The 21,179-nt window shown below is 43.2% G+C and overlaps 2 protein-coding genes across 13 annotated transcripts in view; one reads left to right on the top strand and one right to left on the bottom strand.

Moving 5' to 3' along the window:
- The first annotated feature begins 2,119 nt into the window (after window positions 1-2,119).
- Window positions 2,120-7,956, top strand: gosr2 (golgi SNAP receptor complex member 2). Its single transcript, XM_077559571.1, has 6 exons — window positions 2,120-2,268; window positions 2,341-2,405; window positions 3,811-3,919; window positions 4,002-4,134; window positions 5,496-5,636; window positions 7,390-7,956. The coding sequence occupies exons 1-6, from the start codon at window positions 2,240-2,242 to the stop codon at window positions 7,549-7,551; spliced, it is 639 nt and encodes a 212-aa protein (XP_077415697.1). The 5' UTR covers window positions 2,120-2,239; the 3' UTR covers window positions 7,552-7,956.
- Window positions 7,957-8,650: 694 nt separating this feature from the next.
- Window positions 8,651-21,179, bottom strand: part of gpatch8 (G patch domain containing 8) — a 30,515-nt gene continuing 17,986 nt past the window's right edge. For 5 of the 12 annotated variants that reach the window (XM_077558919.1, XM_077558922.1, XM_077558923.1 and 2 more), the window contains 5 exons: window positions 14,236-14,303; window positions 14,078-14,164; window positions 13,850-13,993; window positions 13,630-13,760; window positions 8,651-13,141 (listed from right to left, as the gene is read on the bottom strand). In XM_077558919.1, coding sequence (XP_077415045.1) covers window positions 9,355-13,141; window positions 13,630-13,760; window positions 13,850-13,993; window positions 14,078-14,164; window positions 14,236-14,303 — 4,217 coding nt within the window. In that variant the 3' untranslated portion in view covers window positions 8,651-9,354. The other 7 variants (XM_077558926.1, XM_077558927.1, XM_077558930.1 and 4 more) reach the window with 3 other exon arrangements.

The following is a 21,179-nucleotide window of genomic DNA, read 5'->3' as shown; positions in this document are numbered from 1 at the left end:
GTAGAGGCAGCACGGTGGCTGACTGGTTAGCACGTCCGCCTCCCAGTGCAGAGGACGTGAGATCGAGTCCGGGCTTCGGCCTTCCTGGGTGGAGTTTGCATGTTCTCCCCGTGCTTGCGTGGGTTTTCACCGGGTACTCCGGTTTCCTCCCACATTCCAAAAACATGCATGGCAGGTTAATTGAACTCTCCAAATTGTCCCTAGGTGTGAATGTGAGTGTGGTTGTTCGTCTCTGTGTGCCCTGCAATTGGCTGGCAACCAGTTCAGGGTGTACCCCGCCTACTGCCCGAAGCCAGCTGGGATAGGCTCCAGCACCCCCGCGACCCTAGTGAGGAAAAGCGGCCAAGAAAATGGATGGATGGAAATTTACTGTACTATATTAACTCTTTTTTTTTTCTTTTTTTTTTACTTTACTGCCTTTTTCTGAATTTGCACATCCATTTTGATTCAGGTACCAAATGTGGGTCCAGAAACAGAATCTTTCCATATTGTATTATATTATGGACGCACATGTCTTAGTTTTTCTTTGACTTTTTTTGTAAAATGGCCCCTGGTTTATAATTATTTTTTAATTAGCACCGAGTATCAAAAGTCTGTGGACAAGTCTGTCTTAAGAGGATGCATGAAAAAAAAAAAAATTAAGAGGGCATTTATTGAGACAATTAATGTCCTCTTATTTTCACAGAAAAGTCAGCCATTTTGATTGGAAGAAGCTATTTTGAGCATATTCCAGGACTCTTACTATAATTTACCCATATGAGCCCCAGTCGGAAGAAGGTATCTTCAACAGAAGTACAACACTAAATTGCCAGGCTCGTTTGCATCTAATGTGGGTGGAATATGTTGTTCAAGGGCACCTCTGTCTAACTTGGGAATGAAACTGGCCTCTCTTCAGCAACCAGTCCCGTTTTCCATGTCTTTTCACCCACTCTAATCCAAACCCGTTAACTACGGCAAAATGTTTTGATATCCAATACATGGGGTACAGAATGGTGTGCTTCCTTGATGGAGGTAAGGTCAGGGAGTGGCACGGTGAGATTCCTTGAACACACACACCTGCAGTCTGGACAGTGACTTGGGCCCATGGTGCTCAGGTGTGGAGGCAAAGCAGTAAGCTCATATCATCCTTTCCTCAGGGGCTAAAGCATAAAGAAAGACCGAAAGAAAGACTGAAAGAAAGAAAGACTAAAAGAAAGACTGAAAGACTAAAAGAAAGACTGAAAGACTAAAAGAAAGACTGAAAGAAAGAAAGAAAGAAAGAAAGAAAGAAAGAAAGAAAGAAAGAAAGAACCCTACGACCTTGGGACGGGGCGGTGGTAAACGCTCCCTTGTGGACCTCTACGAGTTGACAAGGGCCTTCATTTGGCGCTTCCCTTCGCCGCGGGGGGATGTGTTATGACAACCAAGGGAAAAAAAGCAGCGTGAGCAAGAAGTGGCATGAACGCATCTCCAGATTTTCTGACAGTTTCATAGCCTGGAGATACACGCAGCCATCAAGTCAAGCACCATCTGTCTGGCTCCACTTGTTGATGGCTGTGCCCAATGAGGTAAACAAATATTACTGGAGGAAAAAAGAAGAGAAGCTTGTAACAGCTCGTTCATAGATTTCACTGGACTATTTAACCCCCTTGCTTTAAAATTAGTCAACAGGATGATGGAGGACGAAGGTGATTGAAATGTGGTTTTGGCTTGGGAATCAGTTTTCCATCTGAGGAACGCTTGTGAAATATTGGCCCAAAAATCCCATCATTGAATACTTTCACAAAACTCTCCATGACAGTGCTGTGGCTGTAATATTACCTCACCCTTTGGAAACACTTAATCTGTTTAAATAGCTAGCCTGAGGAGTTGGACACATGTCAAATTACTTTTTTCTGCCAGTGGTGTAGCAACAATGACTCTTTTACACTTGAGAACAGAAAAAAACACACACACCAAAATAAGATTTAAAGGCTAAAAGCGTCGCTCAAATTATTTAACTATGTAAATTACCTTCTCAAAATGGCAGCCCGTGAGCGCGCGCGTTTCCGTCTTTGACGTGACGTCGCAGCCTTTCCGCTTTCCCTACTTCCGTACACAAACGCTGATGACGTGTGCTTTCCTCCGATGCTACCTAGAGCTAGCTAACTTTGCTCCCAGTAGTTGCACGCCGAGGGGCGATAACCCCGTAAAAATAAATATATAAATTAAAAATAAATTTAAAAAACAACAAAAAAACGAGTAGCTCGGGTTGTCGAAGATGGAGACGTTGTACCACCAGACAAACAAGTGAGTTACTTGGAAATGCTCTACCGTTTAGCTAACTAGCTAGTCAGTTGCTTAAATTCTACTTTTCTTCAGAAAAATCCAAGAGGTGCAGTCGCTCATGGGCAACCTAGAGAGAACAGATCGTCAGTCAGTTCACTGTGAGTACTAATTTACAGATGCTGGAGTAAGTCAGACACTTTTCGTGCAAAATCATACCTGGCTTTGTGGGTTTCATAGTGAAGGATATTTTATGTCGTATCCGATGTCGCTAATCTTATCTTTGAGTTGCTTATCGTGGTCATTATTGTGTGGCTTTTCCTAATATTTTCCCTTACGTGCAGAATATTAGGAACAGCTCTGTTTGATGTGTTCAGAGTAAGCGTCAACCACCAAGTGTATGTTTGTACACGTGTACTCCATCCTGTACTCCTTTAAAGGCTAATTAATGTCCATTCTGCACGCACTTCTTGTTATGGCTGCCCGTGCTTGGATGTTTTATATGCCTGGTGATCAGTTTGGAACAGGAAACTGCAGGGCTGGGTTCTTTTCAAGATAATGATGGGAAGTTTGCCCCCTCGCTCCCCATACGCGCGCGCGCGCTCACAGCACACGAGAACAGTAAATAAATAAATCTTATGAATACTTTGAGGTTATACACAACATCGCAAAGTCTAGTAAAAAAAACGTGATGATAACTATTGAATCAGTACAAAATGGCTAAAGTGACAATAGCAATAATAGAACAACTGTGTACAGTGTATAGTTTGCTTTTATTGAACATATAAACATAAAAACACATTACAAGTATAAAATATAAGTTGAAGTAAAAAAGAAAAACAAGAATAGGAAGAAAGAAAATAGTTTATATGTTCAAAAGGGGTATAGTACAGTGTATAGTTAGGGTAAGAAATCGATTTTGCATGTATTCATTTTACACTTGTATGGGAGTTTTTGTATATCCATGTTACTTAAAATTAGCGCTGACATTAATCAAATTCAAATTGACATCACAACATAGTTTGGGTCCCCATGTTCACATCTTTGTTTCATCATGACAAGTTGACATGATAAAGCTATAGATTTGTTTGCATTATTGTTGTAATTTGATTTATGACTTACTGAAATATGTTTACGTAACACTTGTTTGGTAGAATTTTGTTAAATTGTCTTAGTGAACGCATAGGCTGCAAGTCCAAGTGTTTAGTAACTAAATGACGTTGGTGGACTCTTGCTCACATGGTTAATTTGCCTTATTTTAGCATAAGGAAAATCTGTAAGACAAAAAAATATATTAAATCTGTTGTTTTTTATAATACAGTTTAATTGATGCCTTTCGTTTGTTAAAGAACACATGGGAAGACCTTGAAAGTTATCATATTAAATTGCAATATTGAATCTCAATTATGTTTCCAAATTGTTCAGCCCTAATAAAGATTTAAATATAAACAAATGTATGATCGTATGAGTGAGGTAGTTGCTATCCAGGCGGGGCAAATATTAGCAACACCTTCCACAGTGTTTTTTCATCACGTAATATAATGGTTGTCTTCTCTCTATGGTCAGTGTTAGAGAATGAACTTCTTGCTCGAATTGAGCAGATCTTCAACCACTTGGAGCGTCTGGAGATCCTGTCCAGCAAGGAACCACCTAACCGCCGCCAGAATGCCAAACTGTGAGTTGAGCGAGTCACACTTTGGATAGGAACTCATGAAGAATGATTGTCTTTGAAAAAGATGGTCCTCTTGCTCCAAAAGGCGCGTGGACCAGCTCAAGTATGATGTCCAGCACCTACGCACCGCCCTGCAGAACTTCCAGCACAGACGCTACACCCACGAGGCCCAGGAGCGGGAGCGGGAGGAGCTCATGAGCCGGACCTTCACCACCAATGTCAGTTCCGTGTCCATGTTGTTTTAAATTGGAAAAAAAATTATATATATATATATATATATATATATATATATATATATATATATATATATATATATATATATATATATATATATATATATATATATATATATATATATATATATATATATATATAACAAAAAGGGCAAAAAAAGTGGTACAGAGACCCCATATTCAATACAGGGATATATTCCAGACCTACCTGTAATAGCTAAAAATCAAAATCAATATATATATATTTTTTTATCCCTCCCACATGCGTTTGACACATTTACATTACAATACACATAAACGTTAAGACACACTTAAAAAAAAATCCTAAGCAGTTTCTTCAAATTGTTTAAAGTAATCCCTTGAGATACAAGTTGAATGTTCCGTTACTATGATCGGAACTCAAAACGCTTGAATCTCAAATTATCTTTGCCCAGTCAAGCGAATGGAAATGCCATATTTTTAATGAGGAAAAAATATCACCCTACATTTTACTTAATAAAAACAAAGTAATATCGATAAATAGAATGTAAGAAATCAAATATTTTGTGCATCATGACTTAATGTTAACCGTAAGTATGTGAATGAGCTTGAGCTCTTTCCCTGCTAGAGAGGTGACATACTTCATCCCATGAGTCCAGCTTCTGAAGCCAGGGATCGGACTGCCAAGGTCCCTGCCTTCGGCTGCCCCGCCCAGCTCACATTGCACCCTATGGCCCCTCTCGCAGGTGGTGACCCGCGTCCCGGCAAGGGGAAAACTTATTCCAGTATTGTCATAAGGATCTTTTGAGCCGTGCTTTGTCTGGTCCCTCACCGAGGATCTATTTGTCAAGGGTGACCCTGCCAGGGGCATAAATCCCAAAGACAATTTAGGTCCTAGAATAATTAGGACACACAAACCCCTCTACCACGATAAAGTGACAGCTCAGGGAGTGTCTAACCAAACCAAATTTAAACAAAAGTCTGCTACCTCAGTGCTAACACAAATGCAAAATGACATAGAAGGGCTAATGGAATTAGCATAGATGTTATGCTAATTATAAACCTTTCAACAATTGCTACATAGAACAGCAGCATACACAAGAGTATACAGTACTCACAGGCTTATATCCTTTCTCTGTTCTGTTGGAAGGACAGCAATTACTGGAGCTTTGTTGAAGCACTTCTCTGACTCTTCTTTTTGCTCTTAATCATGCTGCTTTTTTCCGGTAGATCTCAGGGCGGCACAACTCTAAATTGGGATTTGCTTTGATCCTGTAAAAAACAATTATAACCCATCGCCTATAAATCTGTAATGTGCGAACGATAAACTGCTGGGAACGCTCAAATAATAATCGTAATTTCCGCAGGACGCCGACACGTCCATCCCCATTGATGAGACGCTGCAGCTCAACACCAACCTGCACAACGCACACAGAGGTATGGACGACCTGCTGGGCAGCGGTAGCAGCATCCTCAACGGGCTCAAAGATCAAAGATCCTCACTCAAGGTAAGTGCATTCAATATCGGATTTTTTGGCATAAGATTTTTGGGCAAGACACTCCCTATGTGCGTCTTGCTTAACCCCTGGGCGTTATTTGTCCATTTTCTGTCTTTTTTTTGTTTTTCTGTTTTTCATCAAAGAAAAAGCATTTGAAAAAAAAAAAATACACTAGGGACCTGACATTTTACCAGGATTGTTTAAAAATGTAGAAGTTCAAATTGGCGCCATGCTGTAATTTATAATTATTACCAAACGGGGGAGAGATTCACACGAAGTTGTTGTAATAATGCCCGATTTTGGCTCATTGACTCCCATTATAAATCACAGTTTTTGATATGCTGTAAACCTGATGTGTTATAATGCATTTTTCGTGATTACTGATGCAATCGCTTCTTTGACGAGTCATAAACATGAAAATAGAGGAATTTGTGTGTTTAGAGTGTTAACACAAAAATCCACTAGGTGGCGGCAACGGCTAATAAATTAATACAAAATGAATAAATATGTCATATGAAATATTTAAATTAGTCTTTTATTTTATATATATATATATATATATATATATATATATATATATATACAGCATAGTTAGTCTTGCTATTAGCATAATACCGCTATTATTGTCCATAGGGGGCATTAAAAAAATAAAATAAAATAAAAACTATATATGTATAGATAGGTCTGATGCGGTTGAAAGTGAAAAAAATATTCATAAATGACTAAGTTATCTCACTTCAAAGGAAATGCCTGATTTTGGCAAAATTACAAGAGTTTTTTGCTATTCAGAAAAATGCCATTGTGAAAAACTGGGCATGCATAAAAAAAGTTATGACTTATGACCTTGTTTGAGCCTCTAACTATGTCATATGAAATATTCAAATTAGACCTTTATTTTACATATATATATACAGATAGTTAATTTTGCTGTTAGCATAATACTGCTATTATTGTCCATAGAGGGCATTGAAAAAACTTTTTTTTTTTTTTTAACTATATATGTATAGATAGGTCTGATGCCAGTGAACATTTTGAGCGGTTGAAAGTGAAAAAAATACTCATAAATGACTAAGTTATCACACTTCAAAGGAAATGCCAGATTTTGGCAAAAATTACAAGAATTTAATCAAACTATAATAACGCCCAGGGGTTAAAGGTGTATTGTGGAGTTTTGTCACTTTTTTTTTTTTTTAATTCACAACTGCCACCCCCGGCCTGAAGCGTAACTACAGCTACTACAGCTTGAATAAACTTCGTTTTTTCAGTTTTCTTGGAGTCTGAGCTGGAGTTTGGGCTGTGCTCGAAGCCAGCCACTTCTTGTTTTTTTAATGTCCATCCCAATTGTGTCATACGCTAGCTAACGCGACACTACATGTCCGCGGGGATGAGCATGATCATGACACACTCCACACTGAAGGGAAGATACAAAACAAATCTTTAACATTTTTTACTCCACAATGCACCCACACCATAGTGAATCAGGCACAGACATGCAAATGCATAGGCATAGGATGTAATGTCTGGTGACATCGTGTCAACCCATCAGGACAATAAAATAGACACTCAGACCTCTGAGATGCGTGTAATCTCCCTCTGCATGTTCACTAAAGCGTCTTCAAAAACCTAGGATTCGTATTTCATTTTTTAAAGTAGTTAATTTCTATTTGAACTTGAATTGATGTCTCTTGGACCTCCAAAAAAGATTAGAACAGATGTTTTTTTTTTCTTGTAAAAATGTTGCATCATCTGTTTTTACTGCCAGGGGACACATAAGAAGATGCTGGATGTGGCCAACATGCTCGGTCTGTCCAACACAGTGATGCGGCTCATTGAGAGGAGAGCCACACAGGACAAGTGGATCATGATCGGAGGGATGTTGCTCACGTGCGCCTTCATGTTCCTGGTGATACGATATCTAGGATGAACTCAGACTGACACACTTTTGAGGACCCCCCCCACCCACACACACACACACACACACACACGCACACCTCAGATAAATTTTATTATTGTGACATCGCGGTTATCATTGTTGCAACTTCATAACAGTATTCTACCGTTTTTATGGACCCACTCTGAAATACAAGCTGATCTGAATTGTCTATTTAAAAGTTATTGGGATTTTGTAGACTCATACATACCGGTAACAAACTACATGGCTGGCTAGCGGATTTAAATGTGATGTAGGCTCATTAAAAATTTGTAAAGAGTAAAAAAACAAAAAACAAAAAAAACAATTGTAATTGTACAAGTTCATTGTCATGATTTACAGTTGACTTTAGTCTCACTATGTGAGTGATTTAATTGTTAAATAAAACTTTGCTTCCTTGCTTGGCTCTAATTTAATTACATCTAAATTAGGGCTGGCTAATAAATTGAATTAATTCGATCCATCGTCATTTAAAAAATCTAATAGTTGAAAATTTTGTAAATCATGAAATAGATTTTTGTCTTCTGGATTATTAAAAGCTGTTGTTCTTGTGTTCTGTTACATCCAAATGTTTTTGTGAGTTGCAATTTTGCACAATTTCGCAGAATGCTGGATGGGTGGTTTACCACTGTTTTTCAGCCCCGGTCCTCGAGTGCCCCTATTCAGCCTGTTTTCCATCTTTCTCTCAGCCAACACACCTGAGGATCTTTAGAAGGCTTCATGCAGAGCTTGCTGATTAGCTAATCGTTTGAAACACCTGCGTTGGCTGTGGGAGACATGGAAAACAGGCTGGATAGGGGTACTCGAGGACCGCGGTTGAGAACCACTGGTGGTTTTTTTGGGGTATTTTAGATTAAAATCGTAATAGTCTTGAATGACTACAAACATTTTATTTTTTGGGCCATATCGCCCAGCCCTAATTTAAACTTAATAAAATACTTTGGTTGCCTTATGGAGTACAAACAGTATCACTATGAACTATGGGTTTGGACTCCAAGGAACAATGGCACCACCTACTGTCACAGTAGATAGTTGCCACTATCGTATTGGTAACTGTTCAATTGTTCCCCAAAAAACAGCCTAAAACAAGGAATGAGCTCAAGGTTTTATTGGCTGAAACAATTTAAAGAAAAATACAGAGTAACTACAGTTTGACCATTCTCCCCAGGTCCATCGAGTCAGGTGAGCAACTTTCTTGACCAATAACAACCGCTAGAATTTAAGGTTAATCTACAGCAGCTTTATTTACAAAAAGAAAAGAAAAAACACAGAGCAACAAAAAACACCCTTCCTTCTTGGAAAAGCGTATCTTAGAAAATAATTTAAAAACAACACACACAAAAACAATACAATTATTGCAGTATACTACAATCTTTGACTAAGATTTCAGTGCAAGAAAAGTCACCTGGCATTGCGAATTGGAGGGTAGGTGAATCATGCGTATAATAATCACGATGATCTAGGCCACCAATTATTCTTTGGGTGGGATTCTTCAGATTGCACACTGATATATGTACACGTTACTGCAAGTAAGTTAAAGTAGTCATATTAAAGCAGGGGTGGGTACTTCTTAAATGATGTATGGGCTGCATATGGTTGCTCACCCCTGTATTATTTTTCTCATTACATCATTTTTTTTTGTTTGTCACTGGCTATAGAGGAACATAAGTAAAAACACCCTGTGGTAAAGGGAAAAAAAGGTAATTGATCCTGTATACGTACCGCATGGAAAAAACAAACCAGTGTCTTGAAGAAAAAAAAAAGAGGAATTAGTGTTCTCTCTGGCTTCTCACCTGCTCAGGAGCCGTGGTTAGGTGGATGTTGGAGGTCCTGCCCTGAGAAGATGGGGTGGAGGAGCGGATGCAGCTGGAGAGCCGCCGCTGCTGCCGCGGCCTGCGAGGGCCTGGGTGTGAAGAGCGTAGGGTATAGGGCAGCGTGGGGAACATGGTGGAGAGCCAAGGGTGTGTGGTGGAGTGCCGAGGCCGGGATAATGTGTATAGGCTGCCCGGAAAGGAAGGCGGTGTGGTGGGCGGGTATCAACCCGGCATGTCCCAACGAGTGTCCCAAAGAGTGTCCGAGAGTGTGACCCAGGGGGGATAAGGAAATTGGGGTGAGGTGGTGCTGGGGTATGTGGTGCACTTGGGCTAGCTGGGCGTGGGCGTGGTGTGGGTGGTGCGCTGGGTGGATGCCCATGGCGGCGGCGGTAGCGGCGTGGTGCTGCAGGATGGCATGTTGCACGGTGGCGATGGATGTGCCTGATGCCACTGACACAGCAGGCTGCTGGATGTGGATCTGCTGCAGGGCTGGGGGTGGTGGTGCCGGTGCCAGGTTGGCGGTGGCGGCCACGGCGGCCGACGGGAAGCTCTTGACCTGCTTGGCCAGCAGCTGCTGCTGGATGTGCTGCTGAGCCGCCTGCTGCAGCTTGCTGTACTTCTCCATCTCCTCCGGCGTGAACGTGATGGGCTGACTCTCAAGCGGAGCCAGGCCTTCTTCCTCCGCTTCCAGGCCGTCATCTTCCAGGCCGGCAGGCGGGTACATGGGGTAGCCATGCATCGGGGGCTGCTGCTGTTGCATGTCAGGTATGATGGTCTCTATCATGGGGTTCTGCATGGCTTCCTGCCCCAGTTCCTCTTGGTACTGAGGTATCATCATGGAGGAGTCCTGCTCATAAAGCAGCCGGGGTTCTTGTAACACCTGACCGTCTGCGGTCGGCTGTTGCGTCTCCTCCTGTACTGTTGTGCTCTGTGGGGACTCCTCAACTTTTAGCACTGGTGGAGCTGGAGGTGGTGGCGGCGGAGGGAACTCCCTTATGGGCTCTACCAGGATAACTTCTCCGTCAGCCTCTGAACTCTTCCCAGCTCCAGATTTGTCACACTCATCCGTTCTGTTCAAGGGAATTACGGGTGCTTTCTTCCCTGCTTGTAGTTTACCAAAAAGTGGCAACATGCTTTTGGTCGATGGGGGTAGTTTGGGACCAAAGTATCCCTGGGGTGGGTCCTTGATCTTTAAACCAGATTTGGTTCCTGTGACTGGATCGTCTGAATTCTTTTTTGACTGTATCTTCTCCAGGAGTTGACGTGCTGTGAGGGAGTTTTTATACTCCCCTGCATCCCGGGAACCGCCTAGCCGTTGAGCCTGCGAGCTAGTGGCGGTGCGATTAAAGCTGCGTGACGCAGCCCGCGGGGACTGCGAGCGATAGATACTGGAACGGTTAAAGTCACTGCGCAGGGTCTCGCTGCCCCCTCGGCTGCGAGTGCTCCGGCGGTGCGGGGAGCCCTTGGCGGAGCTGGACGAGCGGCTACCCGAGCTGCGGCTCCGGCTGTAGCTACGCCTCCAGGACCTTGCACTGGTACTGCGGCTCCAGCTACTGGAGCTCCTGGAGGTGCTGCGGTGGTGCCGCCGGTGCCGCTTCCTGCGGCTGTAGCTGCGCGACCGCGAGCGGGAATCATCAGAGGAGGATGAGGAGTACTGGCGCCGCCGGGAACGCCGGTGCCCTCGGCTGCCCCGCCTCTCGTAGTCTGAGTCCGACGAGCGTTTGGAGTGCCGGCGCCGGTGCCCCTCTGTACTGTAGTCACTGTAGCTGTCCGAGTAGCTGCGGCTTCGGTGGCTGTAGGCGCTGCTGCCCGCTGAGGAGCGCTCTGAGCTGCTGGAATATGAGCGACTCTGCGAGTTATTGCCGCGGTGGTGCCGCCGACGGCTGCTGCCGCGTCTCGAAGAGCGACTGCAGGAGCGCCTTGACTCTTCACTGCGGTGACGGCGCTCTTCCTGTGGACTCGACCGGTGATGGCGAGAACGCTGAGTGGTGGAACCGCCTTCCTCTTCACTCTCGCTGCTGGGAGGTCTTCCGGGACCAGGGCTCTTCTGGGCTGAGGTGGAACAAGAGGCGCTCTGGGAGGGACCGGAGTCTGTTTTTAGTCGCTTGCTGCTGCCATGCTCCTCTGAGGTAATAGCTTTGTCTAAGCTTTTCCTCGTGCTGCCTTCCTCCACTCCTAACCTGCTAGAGGGATCCTTTATAGCACGTTTCCTCTTCCCAGGCTCTACAACTGCTCCAGCTGGAGCCTGCACTGATGAAGAATCAGGTTTATCTTCAGCCTTTACTTTGGCTTTCTCCTTTTTCTCACCCGTCGCCCCTTCTTGATTCGCTGTTTTGTTCTTGCTCTTCTTTCTTTTGTGCTTCTTCTTCTTCTTGGGCATCTCTTGAGTTAGGTCAGTCTGGCCCTCAGCATTTTCGCCGGCAACATCTTTATCTTTTGCTTTGCGCTTTGAATGCTTTGTTGACTTCTTGTGCTTCTTCTTTTTCTTCTTCTTCTTGGTGCTGCTGCCACCTGTCGCCATTTTTTGATCATCACCTTCGGCTTGGCCACGCTCCACCTTAGTGGCAGCTTCGTCGCTGTTGAGCTCCATTTTAGCAATTGGTTCTACTTTAGGGGTTATCTCTTTTTGCTTTTCTTTGTCAGGCTGCTCGCAAGGCTTTGGAGTCTTTGCAGCTCTTCCGGCGCGTGTGCCTTTGTTACGAGACAGCTTGAAATCAAAGTATAGAGGATTGCAGCTATAAGACAGGGAGGGCAGCGCTTTGGTGAACTCAAGGAGCTCGGAGGGCCATTGGAGGGTGGTGCTCTCATCTTTACTCAATACAGGGAAGAATGGACCCACAGGGATCTTGGGACCCAAGTTGGAGTCTAACGGCTCTGATGGTGGTGAGCTTTCTTCTTTCTGCGTGGGGGAAGCAGGAAGATTGGCAGTTGTCTCTGCTGCGCATGAAATTTTGTCCTCATCCTTCATTTTTGAGCCCGGAGTTGTCTGTTGAGCTTCAGGGGTTGAGGCAGGGATGGCATCATCATCAGCTTCAATGCTGCAATCTACAATGTTGGACTCTTGAGAAACATTCTCTACCTTCTCCTCTTGCACTTCATCCTCCTCTTCTTCTTCTTTACTCTGACTCTGATCAGATGCCTTCATGAAAAGCAGAAACTGGAAGTGGGGCTTCACTCGGCAATGCGCTGGGGGCATGTAGTGATAGTACTGAGGCTCCTGTCCTGTGTAGCCCTCCTCCTTCTTCATCATCATTTTCAGTTTATTGAGCGTGGAAGCCAGCGAACTTCCGTCGCTAGACTGCTGCGCCTCTTCCATCACGGTCGCAATGCTGGACTCTCCTCCATCACTTCCCCACGAGCCTCCTTTCGGGCTGTCAGCGTTGCAGGTGGACGCTTCATCCTGCGCAAACGCCACTGCCTTTTCTCCTTCCTCTCCTTCCTCTCCTTCGATTGCCTCCTCGCCAGGATCGGTAAACACCGCGGCTGCTGTTTCCAGCTTCACAGGTGCCTTCTTGGCAAAGGAGAAGGACACGCTCACTTTGGAGGACGCACTGGCAGTAGGTGAGGAGCAGTTCTTCTTCTTGCCCAGGGAGAAGCTAAATGTCGGCGCAGGCTTCAGAGAGGCTTGTTCGCTTTTGTCTGGAACACAGACCTCGAAGGCAGGTTCTGTCATGACAGCGCTCTCAGGGGGAAAGATGTCTCCATCTTCGGCCTTCTCACCATCTAAAGCCACTGTGGTTGTTTTGAACATGGGCCCACTTCCTGGAGTGCTGAAAAGAAAAACAAGACGGAACTGGCTTGTAAATTCAATTGAAATGCTAAGTTGTTTGGTACTTTGTTTAGCTAGATAGCTGAAACTGTAAACTTTACAAGAATATGTACTATACAGCCCCACTCACGGCATTCTGATAAATATTGCGTTTGTGGAATGTGAGTTAAGCATCAAAATCCACCTGTCTTTCACAGGGGGCGGCCATTTTGCCACTTACCAGTCCCTCCAGGATTTTGCGAGTATTTATGATTGTTGCTGAACTACAGTACTTCATTTTTGGAACGAACTTTGTTCAAGATTTTGAATTATGAACTGAACAAGTTCATTTAAAAAATGATGACGTTTTAACTAATTTGCATAGAAAATGAGCTTTCTCAACACTGCAGATGTTAAACTCAATGACAACTGTAGCATATTCCTGCTTTTATCAACTAAATCTACAGTCTACCAGTAGAGGGTGCTGAAAGAAAGAGTAAAACATTCTACCGGTCCTGCTGTTTCCTCTGCTCGGCCAACTCGTGCAGACGACGCAGCATCTTTTCCTTCTTTTTCCCACCTTTGCGGGAACGTGACGACACATTCCGAGCAAACTCCCGCTGCTTGAGTTCCTTTAGCCTCTGTGAGACCGTACACAGTCGGCGTTAGCATCAAGATGGCTCAGAAAAAATATGGTGATCATGGATTCAGACGGAGGGTAAAATTTGACCTGCTTGTGAGCGTGGTCATAGGAGTTGATGTGGTTGTCAAATTCCTGGTGTTTGGTGTACTGCTTGTCACACAGCTCACAGTAGAAATTAGCCCGCAGGTCTTCCAGGGCTTTTGCAATTGCTTTCTCCTTTTCAATCTGATCCTGTTGACAGTGAAAAGTACAGAAACAAAATGTTTAAAAGGAGCTTATGAGTAGTGATCTACGGATGACCAGGCCAGGCCTCACCTTGTATTTCTGCCGTAGTTCCTCCGTCTCTTCCTTCTCCACCTCGAGCACTCTTCTTTTCTCTGTGGCATCCTCTGCATAGTCCATCTAAAAAAAAGGACATCACTCAAGCCAATCCAACAAAAAACAGGCTACAAAACCGATTCAACTACCCTTACCTCCATCTCCATCCGTCCCATCCCCATGACATCATATTTAAGAATAATGGGCACGGGATCCGTGCGTCCTGAGGGAACAAGAGACAGATAAATTACAATGGTGAGTTGTGTCATGAATTAGCTGGGTGGAAGGCCAGCTCGGAGACAGCCTGCTTTTAAGAGCATAGGGTGCTTGGGTTAGAGAAATTAGCCTTTTAAAAAAGTGCAAAGAGACCAGAAAGCTACAGTAAACCAAACACCAGCCATTCTCACAGCTTACTGATGAGACAGCAAGTCTAGATACCTGTATAGCTATGGTTGCTGACTTGCTGTACTAGTTCGTGCAACAAATTTCAAATTTGTGGTAGTTTATTTTCATCACAGTTTAAGTGTCACCGTCAAGGGAGCAGCAACAGGCTGGCACACACAAGCAACAACATCCGTGAGGACAACAAAGCCTAACTGTGTGTATTCTGCAGCCTACTGCATCACCGTCCCTTCCTGATTGTTGTATGATTTCCCTGTCTAGAGTTTAAGTTGTGTCGCACTTGTAAAGTTTATCCATAAGCTGTGAAAAGAGCTAGATCGGAAGGAAAGTAACTGGAGAGAAAAATAAACAAAGACAACCAAAAGAAAACAAAAAAATGAAATCAAAACTACTTGGAAGATTGAGACGTAAACGGCTTAATCCACTCATAATCAGCCAAACAAAGCAGATAGAGATAAAGACATACTGTAGTCAAATAAAAAACAAAAACAAGACACAAGCAATGAACTACAGCAGTAGTGACATCACAGGCCAAGGTATCGCCATGGTGACAGTGCAAGGGATGGGGATACTTACCTGCTAACACATGGATATAGGGAGAGATGAGACAGGGATTCTAAGAATATATATATATATATATATATATATATATAAATCTCAAATCGACCAGTGTGTGTTGCTCCTCTTACCAGCCAGATACACCAACCAGTCTTACTGATTATCATTTCAGTTTGGTTTCAGGTTTTTTTCTTTTTAAATTATCCCTCACACATAGTTTTGGTTGCAGTGAATTACATTTATACTTATACCATTGGGCGTATGACAGCAATAATGCGGATATGTAAAAACGCTATTTAACAATTAATGCTTTTGGCATTGTTTTACGTTTACATTTCTAAAAATAAATAAATACATAAATAAGAAATGTTCTTTTCTTCCCACGGGAGGCTAAGAACGGATAGATTATTTCACATACTTCCTTTTTTGAAATTGAGTTATCACAGCCCAATGACATTCAATTCTGAAATCACAAATGCATGGGCATTGTAACACCATGGTCTGCCAGGACTTTCAGTCCCACTGCAGTGTCTGTCACCTCCATAGACCTTTTGACACTTTTCTACTGCACAGTACTGGCTTGGATTGTCTATTTGGGGGCAAAGTTCAAGTTCATGTTCTTTTGGAAATGAGACCACAGAGAAGAATGAGAAGGAGACAGAGGAGACTAGGGGCAGCAAGAAAATGGACTACCTCAGCAAAGGTGTGGAGTCCATTACTCCTGCATCTCCAGCTGATTCACATCAACAGGTTCAGCTAACATTAGCATGTACTTATTTTTGCCATATTGAGGAATATATCCAACTAGTGTTACAATGATGTTCTGACTAATATGCTCGACCAATGGGCAAACGGCAGTGATTTACTTCATGTTATTGGCACGCTTCGAAACAGAAAGAGTACCTGGTTGTACCTTCTTTTGTCAATGGAAAAGCGTTTGTAAACCCTTTTTACACTGCATCTTTAAGTAGACATTTCTCCAGCTGTTCTTTATAAATATCCCCAATACAGAATGAGGACAAAGCCGACCAGGCAATTTTCAGATTTCTAAGGATATATAGGTATAGAGAGTAAGAGACAGGTAGCCACCCAAATTATATCAATACCAGGCAGGGGTGTGAACCTAGTACTCATTTCTGCTGCCTTAATGTGTTTCCAGCAATTGCCGCTGCCCATCTTATTTGTCACTTCGCATCTAATTCCTAAGGGATTGAGTGTTGCGGTGTGAAAGAAGTTGCAGTTGCAGCAATGCTGCTTAATGGTATGAAACGTAATTGTGGATACACTGCGGATCTAATGTCGTAGTTCTGATTTGGTAATTTTGCAGGATCTGTGTGTCAAAGAGCCGAGTGGGTACCGTGCAGCGAAAAAGGTCCATTCAAACTGACTGCCTCACAGATGACGCCTTAATTCAGGGAGAAAAATGTGAGTTGGGTGATTGTCTGGTATGCAAGTTATATGTATATACTGGTAGGTGGTTGGCATGCACATCAGTCCACTGCAGTGGTTCGTCTGAATGAGTTGCAAGCCCAGCCCAGAATTACAAGATTCATTAATAATTGCATCCCAAACCTTATCACCAATTGTCAAACACAGTGACAATATGTTCACATTACCCATCCCAGTGGAAAAAGAAAGGGACCAGACAACAACGATGTGCATCTAAATCACAAGGTGTGAATCACAAGGTTAAAGAAAAGGAAAAAAAACTGAAAACAAAATGACAATGTTCTAAGAGTAATACATAATGCATGATAATATATACAAGCAGCAGAATGAGGACTAATACGGAGAGAATTGAAAGCCTATGTAGTAGCATTGGTGCTGTGATGACAGGAGAAACAAAAAATGGGGGTAAACAAAACAAAAACAATTCAATTGGGGGATAAAATAACATTTACCACTAAGTTTACCATCAGCACAACATGGGCAGGATCAAATCGCTGTAAAAAAGAAACACCAATTGGTTAAGCAGGAAGATTGAGACACAGAGAAGGGAGGACAGGGTTGGGTATGTATGTGTATGTGGAGTTGTGGGGCTTGGTTGGGGGCGGATCATTAACTGAACGGCTAATGTGTCCACACACCCCACCCGCCCACATCCCTTTACACACAGCTAGGTGCTTACAGGTTCCCTCTCACCACCACCTCCAAACCACAGGTCCCAGTGCCCTGGCTCTTTAGTATTTATCTCGCTACCTCAACCAGAATATGCCCCAAACACCATTATGCCAATAATGTTCCCGTTTATAGGTCTAATGCTGCTACACACTGTATGGATACAAGTATTGGGACAAACCACCAAAAGGCAGATGTTGAATCTATTGAAATGTTAATCATCTTGAGGCCCCTTTTGCTTAAAAAAAATGCTTGAATGGGTTTGGCATAGAAGAGGCCAACTCGCGTGGAGATGGCCAGCGAGGAGGCCCTCTGAGGTCCAAATTCAGTGACGAGTCAAAGTTGTTGGGAGATTCAACTCACTTTTTCAATGAGCATTTGTGCCAGAACTTGTGTCCACATAGTGCACGGCTAAGGAACCTAGAGCCCCTGGGCCACAGACGGCCCGAGAATATTTTATCTGGCCCGTCATGCATTTTTACAAACAAAACCCTAGAGGATCTGTTTTGAAAACAGCTGAAGCCACAATCATTGACTAAAAACTGAAATGGCCCCAAATGGGAAATAAATACGTATATAATCCCACAAACTAAACAATTTTGGAGGAGCTTTACTGGGTGAGGGACTGACATTAAACAGCTGAGAATGTCATCAGCTCAGACAAAAATAAAAGCAGCACACAAGCCAAGGGTGCTAATGTAATGAATCAAAAACAAAATCTAGTTTTGGAGTATTAAAATGTGCCCGCCCCCTTCCCCCTTTAAGCTATTTTGCTTTGGTGAAGTTAGCAAACCCTTCTAAATCTTGTTCCCCCCTCTCCCTTCAAGGGGGCATATTTAAACTACTCACCCCAAAATGGTGAAGACGTGACACACAAATGTACCTGGAGAATTTATCCCCCACTTTTAAGCAGTGCTCAACACATGTAGTGCATGCAGTACCTTTACTACTAAAAGTCACACTGTACTCCTGAGCTACATTTTATTCTGCCATTTTGTGCTAGATCAATAATGCGCAGAGAGCAACACTGCTGAAAGCCCAGGGGGAGTGTGACAATCGGAGCCAGGCAACGGTGCACCTCTGGGACAAACTTGCCGTGCAGGGGGGGGTAGCTAAGAAAGAGGGGAGGATGGGTGGGAGTGTGTAACCAAGGCAACAGAGATGTTGAAGGTATGGGAGGGTGGTGAGGTTTTCCCTGTAAGTGGACACTATGGCCCGGTCAGTTACATTCATTCATTCATTCTCTCTCTCTCTCTCTCTCTCACACACACACACACACACACAAATCTCATCAGTCCCACGTGTGACAAGAACACACATCCAAGTGGCACAAGTTGCTTTAAAGTTGAAACAGGCAAACAAGCAGAGGGGGGGTGAAGTTGGGTCTACTCGGCAAGCCATTCAAGGTCTGAGCCGTGGTCGCAGCCAATCAGATACCCGACAGCAGCCGCGGAAACGGGTAGAACGGGCTAGTGATAAATAATGATTCTAGAGAGTGTGATGGAATCACGGCTTCTTGCGTCTATCTACATTGATTCAAATGAATTGTCATTTTTGCTCAAATCAAAGCACTTCACATCGGGAGCGGATTCAAATAGTTTTAGTGATTATGAAGCAGAGAAGGAAGCTGACAGAGGCCATTAGCCTACAGTACTGTAAAAAAAAATGGCGGGGGGGAGGGTTACACTGAGGTGAACTGCCGAGTGGGAGAAAGAAAACACACACCCACACACACAGGCGCGCACGCACGCATACAGAAGGGATCCAACAAACCTTACCTAAAAGGGGCAAAAAGGGACAAAAGAAGAATAAGAACACAGTCAATACAGTGGAAAACTTAAAAAGGGGACAATGCTTTTCACTTGAAAAACGCCTTTGACAAAAGAGAATCAAAATGATTGCACTTCAACAACATAACTGCTGTGTTGCAAATCAATGCATCTAGCAGGTTTGGACAGCACTTTGCTGCACAGACATCTGCAAACAAAGCAGGAAAGCTTACGTAAGCGTACATCAGCGGCGCCCGGGGCCAGCTCTACAACTTGTTCTCTCTCCTCTACACAAAGCAAACATCCTTATCGCGTTCGATAGAATGCCTCGTTGCCATTCAAGGCCACATGGAGACACACTAACAAATTACAACTATGCAAAGCCTGCCAATGACTTATGGTTAAGGCCCAACCGATTAATCAGCCTGGCTGATTGGTTTTCTCTTTATGTTCTCATCACTTTACAATGATGTAAACAGATAACTATGATCTCATATTTTAGCGAATGTAGTTTTTGGATGTCACTATTTTATACACAATCTATAGTTGTGGTTTGTTTCTGTTAAAAAAAAAAGGTCCAACATAAACCAAACCTACATGTGGAAGCTAAAAAAAGAGACACATTCAACGAACTACTGGTAACCCAAAACACACATGACATGATTTAACTACATTACAACTTGAATTACTAAATACATTGCGCCATGCAATGCTTTCTGCCAGGGAACGTTCACACTGCAGGGCGTGATGCCCAATTCAGATTTTTTGTTAAATCCTATCTTTTTATGGACTGTTCACATTATAAAAACAAATGCGACAATGTGAACGCAACGCGCCCGCTCGCATGCGCAAAGAGCACACGTCGAGTGATGTGCACCCAAAACAAACGACGTCACATTGCAGAGTTTACGGAAATAAATATGGCCCGACTCGACGCAATGTTTTCCCTCCAGCCAAGCCTCCGAGGCAAGCGACCTTTATCAGTGCCATATGCAAATTTAGCTGAGCCAACGCGCGCTACTGATTGGTGGGCTGGTGGACTCCTTTCGCGGCCGTGTTAGGAGTTGGATTCATGTGTCTTGCCTGCATAAATTATGCAAATTAAACTGTGCGAACACCCGCTCCCGCTCGGTGGACTGTTTTCATGTTTGCTCAAGTTTGGCTGATGTCCTCGGCTTCCTCGAGTGTCAGTGTTTACAATCAGAGCAGAAACTCGCCGTACTCATTTTTTTCCATCTCATAACGCTGAGGTTGGAAAAGGTAGAAATATTTTGGGGAAATGAGGGGAGACTACTCGACATCTTCATTTCATTGAAGATGATATTGCGTCATTGACGTGTGTGATGAACCGTCTGCAGGGCTGAACTTCTACTATCGCCACACATGTCAACTTTATGCTTCATGTTTCAAGTGTGATTAAATTCAAGACAAATAAAAAGTTAACACTGTTACTCAAAACAGCTCTGAATACAGTATCAGTGTCAGTAGTCTCCCTTCCAAGCACTCTCTCCCGCGGGCAGAGCGCATATCAGACTTTTGATGACGTATGAATCGGATGCGTGCAGATGAGCGTTCACAGTGCAAACGCATCACATACATATCCGACACAACCTATGCTACCTTTAACGTAACCATCCCCTGTCAATCTTAAGGATCATTTGCGGTCAAAATTAATAGTGTGATTAATCTGCATTAATACATGATTAATGCGCTATTTTTTTGTGATTAATTAATTAGTTAACACTTTAACTTTGACAGCACTACTATAAACCCAAGGTTTAAGTTAAAAGAAAGGATGGAAAAAAAGTAATTCGTGTAGAAAGTGCCAGGGAGTGATTTGTGATAGAAACTAAACTAACTGATAGAAAATAAATATAAAAAACTGAGCCAAAGAGCAGCTAACACGCTAACACCATGACGATTTGGCCTACTTGGCCCACATTTTACCCACATGGTTCCTAAGCACTGTTTCTTTACCTCTGAGATGTGTGCTGAACTGGGTCAGACAAGACACCAAAAGCAATTTAATGGAACATTTACATTTTCAGGAGATTTTATGAGTCCAGGAGATGTCTAATCAGAGGACAGCTGATTGACCTCAAGCTATGGTAACTTAATTAACTGAAGGCTAACAATCTAAAGCCTTGAGAATACTTCACTGAATGTCTGTAAATCAAATGCATTTTCCAACCATAAGAATCCATCCCTCACCCTTATTAAGCTCCAAAAATATTTTCTTCCCACTTCAAGTT

The sequence above is a fragment of the Vanacampus margaritifer genome, chromosome 2, assembly GCF_051991255.1.
Source record: "Vanacampus margaritifer isolate UIUO_Vmar chromosome 2, RoL_Vmar_1.0, whole genome shotgun sequence".
Classification (NCBI taxonomy): domain Eukaryota; kingdom Metazoa; phylum Chordata; class Actinopteri; order Syngnathiformes; family Syngnathidae; genus Vanacampus; species Vanacampus margaritifer.
The sequence above is the reverse complement of the archived record's forward strand: the minus strand, read 5'-3'. Positions and strand labels throughout refer to the sequence as shown.

Excerpts from the sequence above, each read along its gene's own strand:
- gosr2 (XM_077559571.1), top strand. The coding sequence starts at position 2,240 with ATGGAGACGTTGTACCACCAGACAAACAA. Across the intron at positions 2,269-2,340 it reads TTGTACCACCAGACAAACAA|AAAAATCCAAGAGGTGCAGT; the intron begins GTGAGTTACTTG and ends ACTTTTCTTCAG. Across the intron at positions 3,920-4,001 it reads CGCCGCCAGAATGCCAAACT|GCGCGTGGACCAGCTCAAGT; the intron begins GTGAGTTGAGCG and ends TTGCTCCAAAAG.